Source organism: Hipposideros armiger, unplaced genomic scaffold (genome assembly GCF_001890085.2).
Source record: "Hipposideros armiger isolate ML-2016 unplaced genomic scaffold, ASM189008v1 scaffold_275, whole genome shotgun sequence".
NCBI classification, from domain to species: domain Eukaryota; kingdom Metazoa; phylum Chordata; class Mammalia; order Chiroptera; family Hipposideridae; genus Hipposideros; species Hipposideros armiger.
Window position 1 is genome coordinate 880,067 of NW_017731625.1, and position 19,146 is coordinate 899,212.

A 19,146-nucleotide genomic window follows, 5' to 3' on the forward strand; every position below is an offset into this window, starting at 1 on the left:
GCGGGGTAGGGAGTTTGGACAGTTGGTAGTGCTATAACAGGGAATGGGCGGGGTCAAAGTGGGGGAGGGTCAGCTGTAGTGTGCTATGCATCTTTCTCCCACTCAGATCCGCGCTTCACGCCTGGAGCAGATAGACAAGGAACTGCTGTCAGCGCAGGACCGGGTGCAGCAGACAGAGCCCCAGGTACTGAGAAGGGCGGAGTCAGGGCCTTAGGGGGTGGCGATGGCCCCAGGCAGCGAGGAGAACCTTGAGGGCCCATCCCAGAGTACAGGAATAGGTAGAGCCCCCAACACATCGTCATGGGAATTTCTGCTGGAATCTGCAGCCTGGATGCTTTGTGGGGTGTTCCCGGAACCCCCAGGGCTAGTGTTTCCTCCACAGGCCCTGCTGGCAGTGAAGTCGGTGCCTGTGGATGAGGACCCTGAGACTGAGGTCCCCACACGCCCTGAGGATGGTGCCCCTCAGCCGGGCAACAGCAAGGTGAGCCCCACCCCAAAGGCAGGCTGGGGAGGTGACAGCCAGTTGGATTGGGGTACAGTGAGGCTGGTGAGGCCAACATGTGGTCTGGGGCCTGGCCACGTGGGTGGGGATACCTTTCTTGAGTGTTTGGGGGGATACTCTAGACGTAGATGTAGGGCCACTCCTAGGAGTGCCTGGTGAGGCCAGTGGAGTGGGCATTTGGCCCTCATGGGCTGGTAACATCTCCACAGTGACTGAGGCCCCCTATCCATCTCCCCAGGAGTGTGTGGATACAGGGTGAGGATGGTAGGGGTGAAAAAGCCATTCTCCTGGGCTGGGGTCACAGGACTCCCACCATGTTTAGGGCAAGTGACCCAGAGTGTGGAAGCCGCCCCTGGCTGGGGAGGGTGGGTGGGCTGGCTGGGGCCAGGTGAGCCAGGTGGGCCTCCCCACCCTGACTCCATCGCCACCGCTCCCCCACAGGTGGAGGTAGTCTTCTGGCTGCTGTCCATGCTGGCAACGCGCGACCAGGAGGACACGGCCCGCACACTTCTCGCCATGTCCAGTTCTCCTGAGAGCTGCGTGGCCATGCGCCGTTCAGGCTGCCTGCCGCTGCTGCTGCAGATCTTGCATGGCACAGAGGCTGGGGCTGGGAGCCTCAATGGGACCCCCAGAGCGCCAGGAGCCAAGGACGCGCGCATGCGCGCCAATGCGGCACTGCACAACATCATCTTCTCCCAGCCAGACCAGGGCCTGGCGCGCAAGGAGATGCGCGTCCTGCATGTGCTGGAGCAGATCCGCGCCTACTGCGAGACCTCCTGGGATTGGCTACAGGCCCAGGATGGCGAGCCAGAGGGAGGTGGTACCGGTGGCGGTGAGTGAGGCAATGGATGCAGAGCTTGGGCTTCCTGGGTGACAGGCAACATTGTTAGCAATAACAGTGGCCTTTTCTGCGAAACTTCTCTGTGCCACATGCTGGCTGAGGTCTTATGGCGACCTTGTCATAACAGAATGGCAAAGGTACGGCCACAAGCAACTGCTGTTCTGGTTGCAGAGTAGCTAAGGTAACAGTCACTGAATGTGTGGATGGATTGTGGGTAACTAGTAACATGGGTGCAGACTTTGAGATTCCTAGTTTTGGCAGCTGATCACAAAGTTAATCTATGACAAAAGCACTGCAAGAGGTCCTGAGCGCCCAGCATGACCTCATCTCCCATTCCAGCACTGGGTGAGGCAGACACCTTATTATTCATTTCAGGGAGTGACCCCTCAGGTGTCAAGCATGAAGCAGTTTGCAGAGCCCTGGGGTCTATGCTGGCATTTGGGGTAGAGAAGGCAGGGAGGGGTGGGACCCACCATGGAACATTTCCCAGACTGGTGGTAGGGGTGAGGAAGCTGTTTTGGGGAGGGCTCTGACCTGGTCCGCTGGCCCACAGCCCCGGTCCCCATTGAGCCACAGATCTGCCAGGCTACCTGTGCAGTGATGAAGCTATCTTTTGACGAGGAATACCGCCGTGCTATGAACGAGCTGGGTAAGTGCCCCCTCACCTCATCCATGCTTCCCTACCCTCATTCAGCCAGGCTTCTGAGCCTCATTCAGGCTTGGACAGCCTTTCAGTTCTAATGGTCCTGGGGCTCAGAGGACAGGGAAGTGGCCGGGAAGCCAAGAGCAAAGGTGAGAGGTCCAGCTTAATACATAGAATCAGAGCTGTGGAGTGGTTGAGGAGGTGGTGACTTTTTGAAGTTTTAAGTTTGGGAGCATTATATCTTCTCTTAAAGTCATGAAAATATGGAAAAAGTAAACATTCAAGGCCCAAAATCTCATCAACATACTCAATTTTACTCCAGTTATTACAAAATGAGATCCTATTTCTCACCTAGCAGATGGTCACACAGTGAAAGGTTTGGTCAGAATCATGTGGTCCAGCTGAGCAGAAATGGGTGTCTGCAACCCAGATGGCGCAACGCACAGGGCAGCATTTTTGGGGGCCTGGCATGTGACAACAGCATGCACAAGAGTACACGCCTCTTGATTCTTTCCTCCCCTAGCTGGGAATTTATCCTCTGGGTGGATTTATATAGGAAGATGCAGAAAAACGAGGAAGCCAGCAGCCAACCCAAATAAAACCCCAGGTCCAGAAACCACATAAGCACTCAGCCCCCCAAATGAGCAGATTGCCTCTGCCATCTTTGCTCATTGAAGAAGGAAAGGCAGTCTTTGTGTTTGGGCTGAGTTCTTTTCTTTCTACTCACACTGACCATTTCCCCCAACGTTCGCTCTGTAAAGTGAAAACCTAGCTTTCCTAGTGAGTAAAGAACTGTGTGTGACAGTCATCAGTAGCTCCTGAGGAACTGCCATCTAAACCCTGCTCCTGGAGCACAGTAGGCACAGCCCACTTGGCTCTGCCCTCAGAGCTTGAGGTTTAATGGTCTTGTGGGGGTTCTTATTGGCATGTTAGGGGGCTTCTTGAGCTGGAAGCAGAAGGGAAGCCAGGAGCCTGGGCAAATAGGGAAGAGCATTCCAGGCAGAGGGAACAGCACATGCAAAGGCCCGGCACTTGGACAATGTGAATGGAGGTGGAGGGCTGAAAGGAGGGGGTTGTGGAAGTAACAGAATATCCACAGGATTGTGCCAGCCTGGCATCAGTCTACCTGGAGGAGGTATCCTCAGAGTTGGGCTTTGAAGATGGACTTGAGGAAAGCGGATGTGGGGGTGAAATGGAAGGAGGGCACCTAAGCAGGGGAGTAATATGGGCAAAGGCTGGGAGGAAGGCAGGGTGGTTGTTCAGGGTGACTTGCCTGCCCCCAGCCTCACCATGACTCCCTCTATGTCCCCACAGGTGGGCTGCAGGCCGTGGCAGAGTTACTGCAGGTTGACTATGAGATGCACAAGATGACCCAGGACCCACTCAACCTTGCCCTGCGCAGATATGCTGGCATGACTCTCACCAATCTTACCTTTGGGGATGTCGCCAACAAGGTGCCCAGGGAGGGTGGGGTCAGTGCTCCCCCAGGTCTGAGCCTCCCTCCACGTTATCCCCTCCTTGAAACAGTCCTGAGGGTTGGGGACAGTTGTCCCCAATTTATAGGCTGTTAGACTGAGGCCCAGAGAGGGCCGTGAGAGGAGGGGCTGTGACTGGATGCAGTCAGCCAGGCCACCATCCTCTTGACTGCTCTGCTGCAGAGAATGGGCCTCTGGGCTAGAGGAGGCTGGGTGTCTGCAGCCTCAGCTTCTATCTCAGCCTCAGTTTCCTCAACTAAGGAACAGGGTGACTGCTCCCCCTTCACCATGGTGGTGAGGATGGGGAACTGGGGCCTCCAGCTCTAGCACATAGTAGGTGCTGGGGGGGAGCCAGAAGGTGGGGTGTGGTCTTCCTCATGCCTCCTGCCCCACCCGCCATGGCGTGACTTTCCTGTGTCACCCACAGGCCACACTGTGTGCCCGGCGGGGCTGCATGGAGGCCATTGTGGCCCAGCTGGCTTCCGAGAGCGAGGAGCTACACCAGGTAGACTGGTGGGGTGGGGCGGGGCTTGGGTAGAGGCTTGCAGAGCGTCCCACTGCCTAAGGCCCCTGCTGATAGAGTCCTCTCCCTCGTGGGTGTGATGGGTGTCCTCTTCAATCTCTATAGCTTCACAATATGTGAGGTTGAGATCAGGGAGGAACCCTGGGTCCACCTTGCCCGCTCTGCACCCTGCCCCAGGTGGTATCCAGTATCCTGCGCAACCTGTCCTGGCGGGCTGACATCAACAGCAAGAAGGTGCTGAGGGAGGTTGGCAGCATGACTGCCCTGATGCAGTGCGTCCTGCGAGCCTCCAAGGTGAGCATAAGGTGGGTGCATAGGGTGAGGGAGTGGTAATGCACCCCAGGAGGAGGGCACTGCCACGGCTGTTAAATGCCAGCCGCAGGGCAGGGAGACACTGGCAACAGGTGGTGAGTTCTCTGACTTTGGGGAAACAACCCACTGCTTAGCTTAGCAGGTTGTCAAGACTCAGACAGGTCTAGGGCTTCCCACTCTGCAATTTGGAGATCCTGTGAGGGCCGATTTTACTCCTATTGCTTTTCACTTTTATTTGAAAATGTATTTGGGTGCTTTTCCTTCTAGACTTTTGACGTTGACATGTCTCGATGGTGAGGGCCAAGTGGGTGGGTCTGGTAGTTGGGGCACCCCCTCCGCTGATCTCTCCCCCTCCCGCCCCTGTGCCCAGGAGTCCACCCTGAAGAGTGTGCTCAGTGCCCTGTGGAACCTCTCAGCACACAGCACGGAGAACAAGGCGGCCATCTGCCAGGTGGATGGTGCCCTGGGCTTCCTGGTGAGCACGCTGACCTACAAGTGCCAGAGCAACTCGTTGGCCATCATCGAGAGCGGCGGTGGCATTCTGCGCAATGTGTCCAGCCTCATTGCCACCCGCGAGGACTACAGGTCAGCTCCTCTCACCCCACAGTCACAGTGGGCACAGGACGCTGGGGGCAGGAGGTCTCCCAGGTGCGGGCTGGGGGTGGCAGATCTGATTCTGCTGTGAACTGTCACTGAGGCAGCCTTGAATTGTTCTGTGAATGGATGTGCCTGATTTGTCCCCAGGGACTGATTTTTTTTAGTATAAGTCTATCCTGAATATTGCATGGGACATGCTAAATATATCTAAATTTTAAATTAATACATATTTTTATTTTAATAAATTATTTCCTAAACAATATTAATGATGAAAACTTGTTCTTTATTAATATATTTACTAAGTAATATTAATAAATAACATTTATTAAAATAAATATTTCCTATTTACTAGGTAACGTTAGTAGTAATGTTTCTAATGTAGTAAAATACATAACATTTATTTTTAGTATAAGTCTATCCCAAATATTGCATGGGACATACTTGTGCTAATGGTTTTATTAAAATAAATAAAAAAATTATTTATTAAATAGTGCTAATAATTAACAAATAATACTTAGTGTTTTGTAAAACAAAATTTATCTCTAGTAATGTGTCCCAAATATCGTGATATTGTTGTGCTAAAATAATATACTAAACTTTATTTTTAAAGTATTATTAATTTAATATTAGTATTATTTTATAAACATCTTGTTTATTTTAACAAATAAAAAATTAGCAAAAGTATACCCCATTTGATTTTTGGGATACACTTATACTACATATTTCTTCCTTTCTCTGAGATTCGAACTCACCTGGGCACCTTATAGTTTTATTTGCTAAATCCGGCCACTCTGTTGCACCCTACCCTGCTCCCAGTGGGACGAGGGGTGGTGCCACCTGACACACCCCTCCGTGCCGCAGGCAGGTGCTGCGGGACCACAACTGCCTGCAAACGCTGCTACAGCACCTGACGTCGCACAGCCTGACCATCGTGAGCAATGCCTGCGGCACGCTCTGGAACCTGTCTGCCCGCAGCCCACGGGACCAGGAGCTGCTGTGGGACCTGGGTGCCGTGGCCATGCTGCGCAACCTGGTGCACTCCAAGCACAAGATGATCGCCATGGGCAGTGCTGCTGCCCTGCGCAACCTGCTGGCCCACCGGCCTGCCAAGTACCAGGCAACAGCCACCACCGTCTCTCCTGGTGCCTGCGCGCCCAGCCTGTATGTGCGCAAGCAGCGGGCGCTGGAGGCCGAGCTGGATGCCCGGCATCTAGCCCAGGCACTCGACCAACTAGAGAAGCAGGGCCTGCCTGAGGCAGAAGCCGAGGCCACCTCCAAGAAGCCACTGCCACCACTGCGGCACCTAGATGGGCTGGCCCAAGACTACGCCTCGGACTCCGGCTGCTTCGATGATGACGACGCGCCCTCCCTGGCTGCCGTGGCTGCCACCATCGAGCCTGCCAGCCCTGCTGTGCTGTCCCTCTTCCTGGGCAGCCCCTTCCTGCAGGGGCAGGCGCTGGCCCATGCCGCACCCACTGGCCTAGGTGGCCCGGAGGCAGAAAAGGAGGCCGGTGGAGAGGCAGCCGTGGCAGCCAGAGCCAAGGCCAAGCTGGCACTGGCAGTGGCACGGATCGACCGGCTGGTGGAGGACATTGCAGCCCTGCACACCTTGTCTGATGACAGTTTCAGCCTCAGTTCTGGGGACCCCGGGCAGGAAGCACCAAGGGAGGGCCACGCCCAGTCCTGCTCACCTTGCCCGGGGCCCGAGGGTGGGCCGAGGGAGGCTGGTGGCCGCAGTCACCCACTGCTGCGGCTCAAGGCAGCCCATGCCAGCCTCTCCAATGATAGCCTCAACAGTGGCAGTGCCAGTGACGGGCACTGTCCCCGTGAGCACACGCAGCCATGCCCACTGGCTGCTCTGGTTGAGCACCACGAGGGGTCCCCATGTGGCCAGGCACGGCCCAGCCAGCTTGACCTCAACCTGCTGGGTGGCCAGGCTGAGCCAGCAGCCCGGCAGGTCATGGCCACTGACACCCGAGTGCGCACCATCAAGCTGTCGCCCACCTACCAGCACGTGTCACTGCTTGAGGGCACGGCCAGGGCAGGCAGGGGGCCCCTGGCCTTTGGGACTCGGAAGCAGGCCTGGCTGCCTGCAGAGGACCTGAGTAAAGTGCCGGAGAAGCTGGTGGCAGAGGCAGCACCACCCTGCTTGTCCCGCTGCAGCTCCCTGTCCTCGCTGTCCTCGGCTGGACACCCCGGCCCCAGCGAGGTGGAGGACCTGGACGACAGTGACTCATCCCTGGAGGGACTGGAGGAGGCAGGCACCAGCGATGTGGAGCTGGATGGGGCCTGGCATGGGCCAGGGGCCACCTCCCTACCCATGGCCATTCCAGCGCCCCTGCAGGGCCGGGGTTTGGGGGTGGGGGACGCCACGCCATCTAGCTCCTCAGAGAACTGTGTACAGGAGACACCCCTGGTACTGAGCCGCTGTAGTTCTGTGAGCTCACTGGGCAGCTTTGAGAGCCCGTCCATTGCCAGTTCCATCCCCAGTGACCCATGTAGTGGCCTGGGCAGTGGCACGGTCAGCCCCAGTGAGCTGCCCGACAGCCCCGGGCAGACCATGCCGCCAAGCCGCAGTAAGACTCCACCACTGGTCTCTGCACCGCCTGGCGAGCGTGACACCACCCAGTTCAGCCTGCAGTGGGAGAGCTATGTGAAGCGCTTCCTGGACATCGCCGACTGCCGGGAGCGCTGCCGGCTGCCTTCCGAGCTGGATGCCGGCAGTGTGCGCTTCACGGTGGAGAAGCCAGACGAGAACTTCTCCTGTGCCTCCAGTCTCAGCGCACTGGCCCTGCATGAGCATTACGTGCAGAAGGATGTGGAGCTGCGGCTGCTGCCTCCCGCCTGCTCAGAGCTCAGCGGTGGCAGCGGCCACAGCCTGCACTTTGCTGGGCACCGCCGGCGAGATGAGGCCACTGGCCGCCGGGAGGGGCCACCTGCCACCAACCAGGAACTGGAGCTGCTGCGGGAGTGCCTGGGCGCAGCTGTGCCCACCCAGCTCCGCAAGTTGGCCTCAGCGCTGGTGCCTGGCCGCTGCACGCTGCCTGTACCTGTCTACATGCTGGTGCCCACCCCGGCCCGGGAGGATGACTCGTGCACTGACTCGGCCGAGGGCACACCAGTCATCTTCTCTAGTACAGCCTCGCTCAGTGACGAGACGCTGCAGGGACCTCAAAGGGGCCCACCTAGTGGGCATGCAGATGGGCAGAAGCCTGCAGGCCATGTGGCCCCTGCCAGGCAGGCCACTGGGCACAGGCACAGGGCTGGGGGTGTGGGCCAGAGCACAGAGCTAGCCTGGGGGTCAGCCAGGAACCGGGCAGGGATGGAGCTGCCCCTCTGCAAGTCCCCGATTACTGGAGTGAACAGGGATGGTTCCCCCATGGGCCAGATGCACCGGATGTGTGGGGATGGGGTGCTGCAGTCCCTGTGCCTTACAACGCCCACCAAGGAGGCCGTGTACTGCTTCTATGGCAGTGACTTAGATGAGGAGCCAGCTGAGGCTGCAGTGGTGATGCCCTCCCGGCGAGCGTCTGCTATCCCCCAGGCAATTAAAAAGGAGCGCCTGGTTGGCAGGAAGGAGGCACAGGTCACACCAAAGCCCACGCCACCTGCCCGGGCCCAGCCCAGCCTCATTGCTGATGAGATGCCGCCATGCTATTCCCTGAGCTCCTCTGCCAGCTCACTCAGTGAGCCTGAGCCCGTGGTCACCAAGGACCCAGGCCCCAGAGGCGGGCATGATGGCTCACCCAGCACGCGGGCCCAGACGGACCTTCTGCGACACTCCCTGGGCTTAGCCACACCCGGGCACCGGCTCCAGGCATCAGGCCCACGGCGCCGCAAGCCCCAAGCTGGCCGGCCAGGTGAGTGGCCAGCAGAGGGGCCCCGGGAGCCTGGCGAGGAGGCAGTGGGGTCGGACCATGCCTCTGACCTGGACAGCGTCGAGTGGCGTGCCATTCAGGAAGGTGCCAACTCCATCGTCACTTGGCTTCACCAGGCGGCTGCGGCAGCCGCAGCAGCCACCTGTGAGGCCTCAGCAGAGTCTGACTCCATCCTGTCATTTGTGTCCGGGCCATCAGTGGGCTCCACCCTGAAGCCCTCCCTGCAGAGGAAGGGGCAGCAGCCACGGTTGGAGGGCCAGACAGGCAGTGCCATGCGGCTAGAGAAACGGGACATGAACCTGGCCCAGTGTAGCAGCGGTCCCCGCTTGCCCTGCAGCCCTGGGAAGCCGCGTGGTGTTCAGAAGACCGCGTCCAGGGTGCCACCTGTGCTCCGAGGAAGAACAGTAATCTACATGCCAAGCCCAGCCATGCAGGCCCAGCCCAGGGGTGGTCCCAGTCCCCAAACCACACCCAGGAAGATGGGACTCCCAAGCTCCGAGAAGCCAGCGGCCCCCATTGGAGCCCCCAGCCCCGGACAGCAGCGGTCTCAGAGCCTGCACCGGCCCGGCAAGATCTCAGAGCTGGCAACCCTGAGCCCCCCCAAGAGGAGTGCCACACCACCCGCTCGCCTCACCAAGACACCCTCGTCGAGCTCCTCCCAGACCTCCCCTACCTCCCAGAACCTGCCCAGGAGGTCGCCCCTGGCAGCCCAGGCTGCGAGGCCCCTACCTGGCCCTGGGGCCTCATCGGTGCCCAAGACACCTGCGCAGGCCCTGCTGGCCAAGCAGCACAAGACACAGAAGTCACCTGTGCGGATCCCCTTCATGCAGAAGTCGGCCAGGCGGGTGCCGCCACCCTTGGCCAGGGCAGCCCCACAGCCTGGCACCAGAGTCCGGGCAGGGGCCGAGGGGGGCCTGGGCACCCGGAGTGACCGCCTGGGCCTGGTTCGCACAGCTTCGGCCCGTTCCAGTGGCAGCGAGTCCTCCGAGCGCTCAGGCTTCCAGCGCCAGCTGACCTTCATCAAGGAGTCGCCCGGCTTGCTGCGCACACGCCGGTCAGAACTGTCCATGGTCCAAGCTGCCTCTGCCTCTCAGGGTAGCTCACCCCGCCGCAGCCGGTCTGCCCTGCCCACTGTCTTCCTCTGTTCCTCCCGCTGCGACGAATTGCGTGCGGCACCCTGGCCATGCCCATCCCAGCCATTTCTGTCCCCCCAGCAGCCCCCCACGGCCCAGCCCGGCCCCAGCCAGCAGCTGCCCCGGCGCACCAGCTCTGAGAGCCCATCCCACCTGCCCATTCGCATGCAGGCTGCCCGGCCAGAGACGGTCAAACGCTACGCCTCTCTGCCCCATATCAGTGTGGCCCGCAAGCCTGAAGGTGCCACCCCAGGGCATGTGGCTGATGCTGCCCGCCGCAGCAGTGATGGGGAGGCCCGGCCCCTGCTGAGGGTGGCTGCACCAGGCACCACGTGGCGTCGCATCCGGGACGAGGATGTGCCGCACATCCTGCGGAGCACATTGCCCGCCACTGCCCTGCCGCTTGTGGGCACCTCGCCCGAGGAGGGCCAAGGTGGCTCCCCACAGCGCAAGACCAGTGATGCCGTGGTCCAGACAGAGGACTTTGCTGCCACCAAGACCAACTCCAGCACATCCCCAAGCCTAGAGATTAGGGGTCCCCTCCAGGCCCCAGCCAGCGGCCCAGCATCCCTCTTTGGCAGCGACGTGGATGGGCCAGGCCCTGCCAAGGCACCTGCTTCCATCCCCTTCATCCATGAGGGCATGGGGTTGGCTGTTGGGGGTTTCCCTTCCAGTCGGCACGGTTCCCCCAGCCGTTCTGCCCGAGTCCCACCCTTCAACTATGTGCCCAGCCCCATGGTAGCAGCCACCACTGACTCGGCTGTGCAGAAAATCCCTGCCCCTGCTGACCTTCTGGAATAGTGGCCTGGACCAGTCTTCCAGGACACTATCTCTGGTGGAGGGCCATCAGGCTGCCCCAGGGTGGTCTGGGACCCACCTGCCTACCTGGGTCCCCTCCCTCAGTGCCCCATCCCAGCCTGAGTGGCCTCACATCTCACGCTTGCTTCTGTGCCGCGGGGCCTCAGGGAGGAAATGGGCCTCGCTCTGGACTTCAAGCCCATGCCTGGCCCATATACAGAGACCACCCTCCCAGACCCCAGCCCCGTTGGGCCCAGGCATCAGCAGGAGAGGGAGCCAGGGGAGGTAACAGCGCCTTCCCAAGGTGGGGGACAGGCTGCTGAGCGTGGCGCCATCTAGTGCCCGCCAGCTGGGCCCAGGGTAGCATCCAAGACCTGGGACAAAGCCTGTAATTATGGCAGCCGCTGGGTAATTTGTTAATGAGGAGTCTGCGGGTTTATTTGTATTTTCAGCCCCAGCGGAGAAGTGTGGCTGCGCCCTGCAGAGACAGCACTCCCTCCTCACCTGACAGCAACATTCAGGGAGCCTGGAGCTCTGAGACCTGGGGCTAGTAGACAGAGGGGTTGTTGTCAGAACTGCCTAGAAGGAGCAGAGAAGAGTGAAGGCAGGCTGGCCTGGGTGATGCGGGGCCATCCCATGTCCCCACTCCTGGCTGAGGGGGTGCTGGTTTCCAGCAGAGGAGGAAGGGAAAGGGGGGACCAGGGAGGTGGGTGGAGTCAGGACCAGCTGTGGTGGGCCAGATGCTGTAGGAAGGAGGATGAGAATCACAGTGACATCGGTTCACTTTAGCGACAACAAAGCCCTGGATGTACCAGACGGCACAAATGCAGGGACTGAGGTGAAGCTGGCTTCTGGTCTCTGGAGGAGGTACAAGGCCTCGTGCCCCAGGACTATGGCCTGGCCAGCACAGGCCTGGGCTGCCAGGCTGCTAGAGTGTTGGTGCCAGAGGAGGTGGAAAGACAGAAGAGCACAGGGAGCCTGGGAGGCCTTGCGTCCTCCCCTCACTCCTGCCAGTGTGTGTGTGGGAGGCTGCTGGGGTACCTGCTCAGGGACCTCAGGGTTTGTGCCTTCCTGTAGAAAGAGCCAATGACCTCTTTCCTGTTCTGGGAAGGAGCTGCTGTCACAGATGCCCTGCAGAGAGCTGCTCCAAAGGGCCAGGGAGCAGACACTGTTTGGGGAGACTGACAACTCCATGACTAAGTCCCTTCTCTGGGAGGAGGGGAAGTGGGGTTGAAAGTCAGGTGGAAGTACAGAAGGAGTCCCATCCCCACCCATGGAAGGAGCTGACCCAGGAGCAGAAGTGTTTCCTACGGCGGGACCATCCTCAACTCCAGGGACCCTGTGAGCCATGCTGACCCTAGCATCCACAGACACCGTGGTGCCACTGCAAACACGTGTCACGTATTATACAAACCCCAGAATGCCCCGTCCTGCAGCACAGGCGCCACAGGCAGAACACAGGAATGGCTGGGTGCACTGAATGCTCCTCCTGTGACCAATTTTCCCATGACAAGCTGGCACGCAGCGGACAGTGGTGATGACGGCTGGGCAGGGCGTTGCACAGGCTCATAGCTGATCCCTTGGAATATACGAGGGGGGGGTGTCTCAGATATGTCTCAGAGACCATGGGTCCCTGCCCTCATTTGTAGCTTGAAAGGACAGGATTGGGTGGTCCGCTCAACTTTTTGGATGCAGGGGCTATCAGACGTCCACTCTCACACTCGCCCCCAGCCAGCTGCTCCCCAAAATGGCCTGGAAGAGGAAGCGGCACAGACCCACCCTCAGCTCACCCAGCCATAGGGGATCTGGGCTGGTGGGACCTGGGATGGGCACACCCATGCACTGTGAGACCCTGGGCAGTGCTCTCAATGCCCTGTGCCTCAGTTTTCCCATGTGGGCCATGGGGAGAACCCCCAGAGCTACCTCTCCAACAAACACAGTGTCTGCCGTGACTGGGGGATGAAGTGACCCTCTCTGCCTGCCCCTTGTCCGGGCCAGCCTCAGAAAGAGACAGTTCCCACCTCAGCCAGCACACGGAGCTTGTGCCCCATCCATGTCCGGTGGCCACTTTTGCCTTCTCTGTCCTCCTGTGGTGGGGGCATAGCCACACCTTATAACCTGGCTGGACAGGATGCTGGGGGCCCTGGGCCCTGAAGAGCAGTGGTTTTCTGGACAATTGGTTCCAGACCGCAGCTGGAGGAGGAAAGTCTCAGGACCCAAAGGATGTCTCCCATGAAGCCTTTATCCTCTTGGGGTTGCTCAGCCACCTGGCCACACTGAGGAGACCCCCATCTACCTTGGGAGCAACCCTTGCCTGTGACCTCGGGACCCCACCACCAGCTGGGTGCTGAATTTGGGGCAACACACCCACCAGTGCAGCATTACCTCACCCCCTCCGCCCCCGTCTGTCACCCAGCCCAAGCCTGGTTGTCCTGGTCCATCCCCCTCCATCCTCCTGCATCTCCACCCTGGGTCCCTGCAGTTACAGGACATGTGTAAATACATACAGCCCTATCTTACCCGACTCAACTTAAAGCCATCGTCTGGCAGAAGGAAGGCGCGGAACCAGGCGTCTTATGTGCACCTTTAATAAATGGAGCTGTTGAATCACACTCCATGCAGTTCTGTTTCCAAATGGGTGAGGACTCAGGAAGGGAAGACTTTTTGAGGGTTTTCCACCCAGGTTGCCTGCCCTGGGAGGCAAAGCCAGGCTGCAGGATTTGTGCAGGGAAAGCACTCAGGATGAGCGAGTGTGCAGGGGAAGGTAGCGAGAGTGTCTCCACCTGATCCTGGGGCGGGGGGGGGGGGGGGGTAGAGCACGGACCTCTGGAGGATGCACAGCAGGGCACCTTTGAGACATAAGCAGGTAGGCCAAGGGTCCTTGGACAGGGAGCCTTGCTGTCCACTGTCCTGACTGCCGAATGCCTGTGCCCCTAAAGGTTTCAGGGGTCTGTCAGGCTTAAGCAGGTACCCCTTCTTCAGGGGAAAGAGAAACCCTTCCTGGGATGCTGGGGTCATCCATGTCAGGGCCCTGCCTGTGGGTTCTAGTGCTTCTCTGAGTTCCTGGGGACTCCTGCAAAGGAGTGGCTCACAGAGGCACAATCCAGGTGGCCAGTGGCAGCAGAGATTTCAGCAGGGACTCAGTGGGTACATCTACGATGGGCCTAGTCTGCCAGGATGGAAACAGCCGGATAAAGGCTCAGGATGGGTGACTGACCAGCTTGTCTTACCATGGAAGCCCAGGCTAGCACCCTCATCTGATAGATCCCACAGCCAACAGGTTGGTCCTGCACCCTGACAGTGAACCAGACAGACAAGTGCTGCCCTGGGGGAGCGCCCACACCTTAGATTGGGGTGCTTGGGGGCCACTGGAGGCCCCATTTCAGATCTGGGCCCTGCTGGGCAATTGCTCCTCACATGGCCAGGGTTACCGGGGGAAAGAAGGGCAAAGAACCTCTATCCTCTTCTGTAACCTCTGGGGCGCTGTAGTTCAGACAGAGACAGATTCAGTCTAATGGGTCAGTGAAGCAGAGTCGCCAGAGGAAGGGAGGGTAGGAAGGGTGCTGGGGCCTCACACCAAGGCCATTCTGACGGCAATCGGGTCATAGGAGAGCAGCCTAGGGGTGAGCAACATCCACAAGGCCTGACCCAACCCTCAGGCAGGCAGCTGAGGCAGCACTGTCCCTGCTGAAGCCACACACCATCAGGCTCTGTCTCCTGGGGTCCCTAGTCCATGGAACAGAGAGCCTGGAATATGCTTCTGGGACAGAGGCTCATGTCTGAGGTGTGCCAGGCTAGGTATTATGGGGAGGGTAAAATGTTCCAGTGGGCCATGCATGCTCTGCCCGGGGGGGCCCTGCCCAGGGGGGGCGATGTGCTCAGGCGAGTTTCAGGACCAGGTCAACCCAAGAAGGCAGCTGCAGCCCCCGGCAAAACCACCTGCTTCAACTGGCCAATGTCCCGCTCTAGCTCCTGGCCGGCTCGCTGCAGGTCCTCACACCTCTGTCTTAGCTCATTGCTCGCCTGCTGCAGCCGCTGGTTGGCAGCGACGTAGGCCCGGCTCTGCTGGTAGAGCTGCTCCCGCTGGTCCTCAGGGTTCTCAGCCATCCCGGAGGGTCCTGGAGAGTCTGGGGACAAGACACAGGTTGCTGGTTAGGGAGGGGGCAGAAGACTCAGTTTATCCCCCTAGCAAAGCATGAGACTGAAGGAGACAGACAGGTCACAGAAGAGGCCCTGCCTGGGGGCAGACACCCGTTCCTGTAAAGGATGCTGACCCCATAATGGTCCCTGCAATCAAAGCCCAAGATGCAATCTCCCGTCCACCAAAAACCTGTCCTTGTAACCTTCCAAAATCCAGCACTCATAGTCAGGAGGCTGCAAAAGCAGAAGGGTGTGGACACCCGTCTCCTGATGACGCCACGCCCTAAAACGGTGTGACTAGCAAAGGGAGGTGGGATGGGGTTAGCAAGGCGGAAAAAGCACAGCCGCAGGGCCACTCTGAAGGCATGTCCAGGTCCTCTCCACTCTGCCTGGTCCTGTGCATGAACAGGGATAAATGTGGATTTCTCCACTCGGCAGCTGTCTGCAGTCATACCCCAGCAGGCCGAGCTTCTGGCACAGGCCTGGAAACTCTGCTATTTCACTAACAGGCACTTTTCCCCACCTGCTTTAGTAGTGAGGTAGGTAACGCCAGATGACACACACGGAGGCCAGGTGTGGTCCTAGACAACCACATTGGCCAGCAGGAGTAGGCCCTCTTCCTTGAGTGGGTCCCAGTACTGCCCATGCCTAAGTTTCCCCTCCCTCTGAATGCTGGCGGTTTCACCCATGATTCTTAAGCTGGGGATCAAGAAGCCTCAGATAACCCAGGCCATGGATAACTGCATCTTATGTTCCTAGGGCTGCCGTCCAACAGAACATTCCAGCAATGGAAAACTCCTTCATCTGAACTGTCCAATACAGCAGCCACAAGTGCCTCTTGAGCACTTGAAATGTGGCTACATGGAGCAGACAACTGAATTTTCTACTATTACTTAATTTTAAAAATGTTTCCCAATTAAAGGATTCATTCAAGATGGCGGAACAGAGTGAGACACCACTGGGGGGAAAAAATGTTTCCCATAGCATTTCTCACCTCCTGGTTACCCATAAGACTCATGTTTACTGTCTCAGGTCCCCTAGAATGGCCCAAGGGCGGCACTGTCATCTCTTTTGTTCACCTCTTCACCCCAGTGCTTAGAACACAACCTGGCATATAAGAGATTCTTAAGAAAAGTCTGTTGAATGAATGAGTGAACCTCATCCACCAGGACACAAAATTCACTCAACAACTGTAGGCCAAAGTCACTGACCTGCTTCCATCTTCTGCATGACAACAGATTAACCAAGTTTTTCCACAAAAGGCCAGACAATAAATAGTTTTGGCTTTGCAGGTCTAGTCAGTCTGTCCCAACTACTCACACCTGCCACTATGTCCTGAAAGCAGCCAGGTCCACATATCCACTAGTGGCTGTGTGCCAAAACAACCTTCCGGACACTGAAATTTGAATTTCATACCATTTCCACTTGTGAAGAAATAGTCTCGCCCTCAGAATTAAGAAACATAAAATCCATTCTTAGCTTCCTGGCTTTACAAGAAAACACAGTGGGCAGGGTTTGGGGGGCGGGCTATCTTTGGGGGCAGGAGGTTCTAAATGCCCCTCTGAAGACGCGCCCCACTTTACACGTGAGGAGAGGGGGATCAGAGAGGATGAGGATCATGCCACAGTCTATGCTCTGAATCCCACGGTTTCACCGGATCTGCTATTCGAGGCTGGAGCTGGGGTGTGCTCCCCCACTCCTTGCTGCTGGGGTCTCGGGGCGGCCTCTCCCGTGCCCATCCTGGGCTCACCCTACCTTCTGAGGCCAGCGCGATGAAGACGGGGTCCTCGGCGGACGCCCCCCGCACATCCTCCAGGATCTGCTCCACCGTGGGGGGCGCCGGGCGGGTGGGCAGTACCACACGCTTCTTGGCCTTGGAGCCCATCCCTACAGGCGAAGGAGAGCTGACGGGGCGTTCACCTCTCGGACCTTGCCAGGGCCATTCCTCCCGCCCAGCGAACTCCTATACACCCGCCCTGCCCCGCCCCTCGGGGCTCGCCCTTCAGCGTCCGGTTCCACCTCCGCCTCAGTTTCCCCGCTGAAGCACCTAGGGCCGCGGCTACCTCACCTAGGTGCACGCCTTGGGCTAAAGGAACCTCAGATCAGCTACTTCCGCTTCTGGTCGGAGCACGACCCCGCCCCCAGGCCTTAGCGTAACTTCCTGCCCTCTCCTCCCGCCCATCCTTGCCGAGAGGCCTAGCCTCCTCTTAAAGGGGCAGCGTCGAGCAGGGCGGGTGCGATCCGGGAGGAGCTGCGACTGTACCAGAGCTAGGAAGGATGCGACCTCAGCCCTCACTCCCCGCCACAGTGCTCCCGGCCCGGAAGCTCAAGGGGTGGGCGTGGGATCCAGTCCCGGCTTCCCTCGCTGTGGAACAAAGTATCCGACGCCCAGTTTTCTGTAAAAGGGGGACACAGCATCCAACCCACGTGTCTGTCGTGGGAACAAAGTTCCTGTCCATGCAGTGTGACCGGGCGCACAGTGAATGCTCAGTGAATGCTAGCTGCGCCATTTACCAGCGAGGTGGCCAGGGACACAAGACGCATGCAGCATCTCGCCTGTGGGATCTGGGTCAAGGTCGCCCCTCCAACCTCTAAAACCATAGCCCCACCTGGTAGATGTACTGGACCGTCATCTTAGTCTCACCCCTCTTGGCTAGGATGGGAAGACAGGCTCAAAGCAAAGGACAATTTTTGTGTTTTTTAACAGCTTTATTGAATGTAATTTACATACCATAAAATCCACCTGTTTAACTTGTACAATTCTGTGATTTGGGGATATATGAGGTGTGATAAAAACAAAAAATACAGTGAGTGCTGCTGTTGAGTGCCACCCAACGGAAAGGCAGGGATCTTCAATATGCGAACCAGTGCTTCAAATTTTAGTAACAGTGTGTGACAAGTTTCAACTTGTTCAGTGCAGTCAGTTAGGTGTGAGCTACGGTTGAGAGAAGGTGTGTTTTAAAGTGTGCTATAAATTATCCTCCATCATGGCAACGCTCCATGTCACACATCACTTCTGGTATGGCAATTTCTGTCAAATAAAAACATTATGGGGCCGGCCGAGTGGCTCAGTTGGTTAAGAGTTGGCTTAAGAGTGCAAACTCTGAGCAACAGGGCCACTGGTTTGATTCCCACATGGGCCAGTGATGCAGCGCCCAAGCTGAGCTGTTGCTGAGCTGTCAACAGGTGGCAGGATGGCTCAGCTGGTGTAACAAGATTGCCTGTTCCATGGTGGACTACGCCCACCCGCAACTAAGACTGAACTCGGCACCTTGAGCTGAGCTGCCACCCAGATGGCTCAGTGGATAGGGTGTGCACTCTTAACAACAAGGCTGCTGGTTGGTTCAACTCCTGTATGGGATGGTGGCTACGCCCACCCGCAACTAAGATTGAACACAGCATCTTGAGCTTAGAGGCCATGAGCTGTGGATGGGAAGCCAGATGGCGACCGGCGCCCTCCACAACGAAGACTGAAGAACAACAAATTGGCAGGTCCCCTTCCCCAATTCCCCAACACTGTTCCCCTCCCCTAATTCCCCAATTAAAAAATCTTTAAAAAGAAAACAAAACATTATGGTGTGTCCTCACCCACCTTAATCACCAGATCTGGCACCATGCGACTTCTGGCTCTTCCCCAAAGTCAAAATTACCATGAAAGGTAAACATTTTGAATCAATTCAGGACATCAAGGCAGCTACGACAGCACAACTAAAGACATTCACGAAAGAGGACTTCCAGAACTGCTTCAGAAAGTGGCAAGAATGATGGAGTGTGTTCAAAGTGAGGGGATTATTGGCAATGTGTGTTTTGCTGTGACAATGTTTTTTAATTTAAACATTCACCATATTGTTTGATCACACCTTGTATGTATATTTACAGAGTTGTACAACCATCACCACAGTCTAATTCTAGAACAAGATGGATGGAGGACCTGGTAAGGACTCTGGAGAGAGAGGGGAACATGTAGACCACCTGTATCCCCACCCCACCTGATGAATGTGAACCCCTGGAGGGCAGGATTTGTGTCTGCCTTGTTCTTTGGTATATTCAGAGCCTGGTACACAATAGGCACTCAATAAATGGGGTTTTTTTGGTACCCCAAATTTTTACATTATATTTGTATGGTTCTTCTCCAGTTCAATAAATGCTTTTTGCAATTTTTAAAATTGAGATAAAATTCACAAAACATAAAATTTAGGGCCGGCCGAGTGGCACGATGGTTAAGAACTCGCTTGGGATGCCAGAGGGCCCCGGTTCGGATCCCACATATGAGGGCCAGTGACACTGCCCTCCACAGCTAAGAT

At 57.5% G+C, this 19,146-nt stretch overlaps 2 protein-coding genes across 8 annotated transcripts in view; one reads left to right on the plus strand and one right to left on the minus strand.

Moving 5' to 3' along the window:
* APC2 (APC regulator of Wnt signaling pathway 2) overlaps positions 1 to 13,314 on the plus strand; it is a 22,826-nt gene extending 9,512 nt beyond the window's left edge. For all 6 annotated transcript variants that reach the window (XM_019657433.1, XM_019657436.1, XM_019657430.1 and 3 more), the window contains 9 exons: positions 107 to 184; positions 383 to 481; positions 944 to 1,334; positions 1,897 to 1,992; positions 3,301 to 3,440; positions 3,889 to 3,966; positions 4,162 to 4,278; positions 4,667 to 4,881; positions 5,755 to 13,314. In XM_019657433.1, coding sequence (XP_019512978.1) covers positions 107 to 184; positions 383 to 481; positions 944 to 1,334; positions 1,897 to 1,992; positions 3,301 to 3,440; positions 3,889 to 3,966; positions 4,162 to 4,278; positions 4,667 to 4,881; positions 5,755 to 10,705 — 6,165 coding nt within the window. In that variant the 3' untranslated portion in view covers positions 10,706 to 13,314. The remainder of the gene's footprint in view (positions 1 to 106; positions 185 to 382; positions 482 to 943; positions 1,335 to 1,896; positions 1,993 to 3,300; positions 3,441 to 3,888; positions 3,967 to 4,161; positions 4,279 to 4,666; positions 4,882 to 5,754) is intronic.
* Positions 13,275 to 17,000, minus strand: CUNH19orf25 (chromosome unknown C19orf25 homolog). Of its 2 annotated transcripts, XM_019657438.1 has the most exons (3): positions 16,911 to 17,000; positions 16,598 to 16,729; positions 13,275 to 14,829 (listed from the first exon to the last, which is right to left on the minus strand). In XM_019657438.1, the coding sequence occupies exons 2-3, from the start codon at positions 16,725 to 16,727 to the stop codon at positions 14,603 to 14,605; spliced, it is 357 nt and encodes a 118-aa protein (XP_019512983.1). In that variant the 5' UTR covers positions 16,728 to 16,729; positions 16,911 to 17,000; the 3' UTR covers positions 13,275 to 14,602. The 2 variants fall into 2 exon arrangements, with proteins under 2 accessions (XP_019512983.1, XP_019512982.1); XM_019657437.1 differs by having other exon boundaries at positions 16,598 to 16,967.
* Positions 17,001 to 19,146: the final 2,146 nt, after the last annotated feature.

What these genes read in the sequence shown, in the direction of transcription:
- CUNH19orf25 (XM_019657438.1), bottom strand. Translation starts at nt 16,727, where the DNA reads ATGGGCTCCAAGGCCAAGAAGCGTGTGGTACTGCCCACCCGCCCGGCG. An exon ending in CATCGCGCTGGCCTCAGAAG is followed by an intron (nt 14,830 to 16,597) that starts GTAGGGTGAGCC and finishes TCTTGTCCCCAG; the next exon opens with ACTCTCCAGGACCCTCCGGG.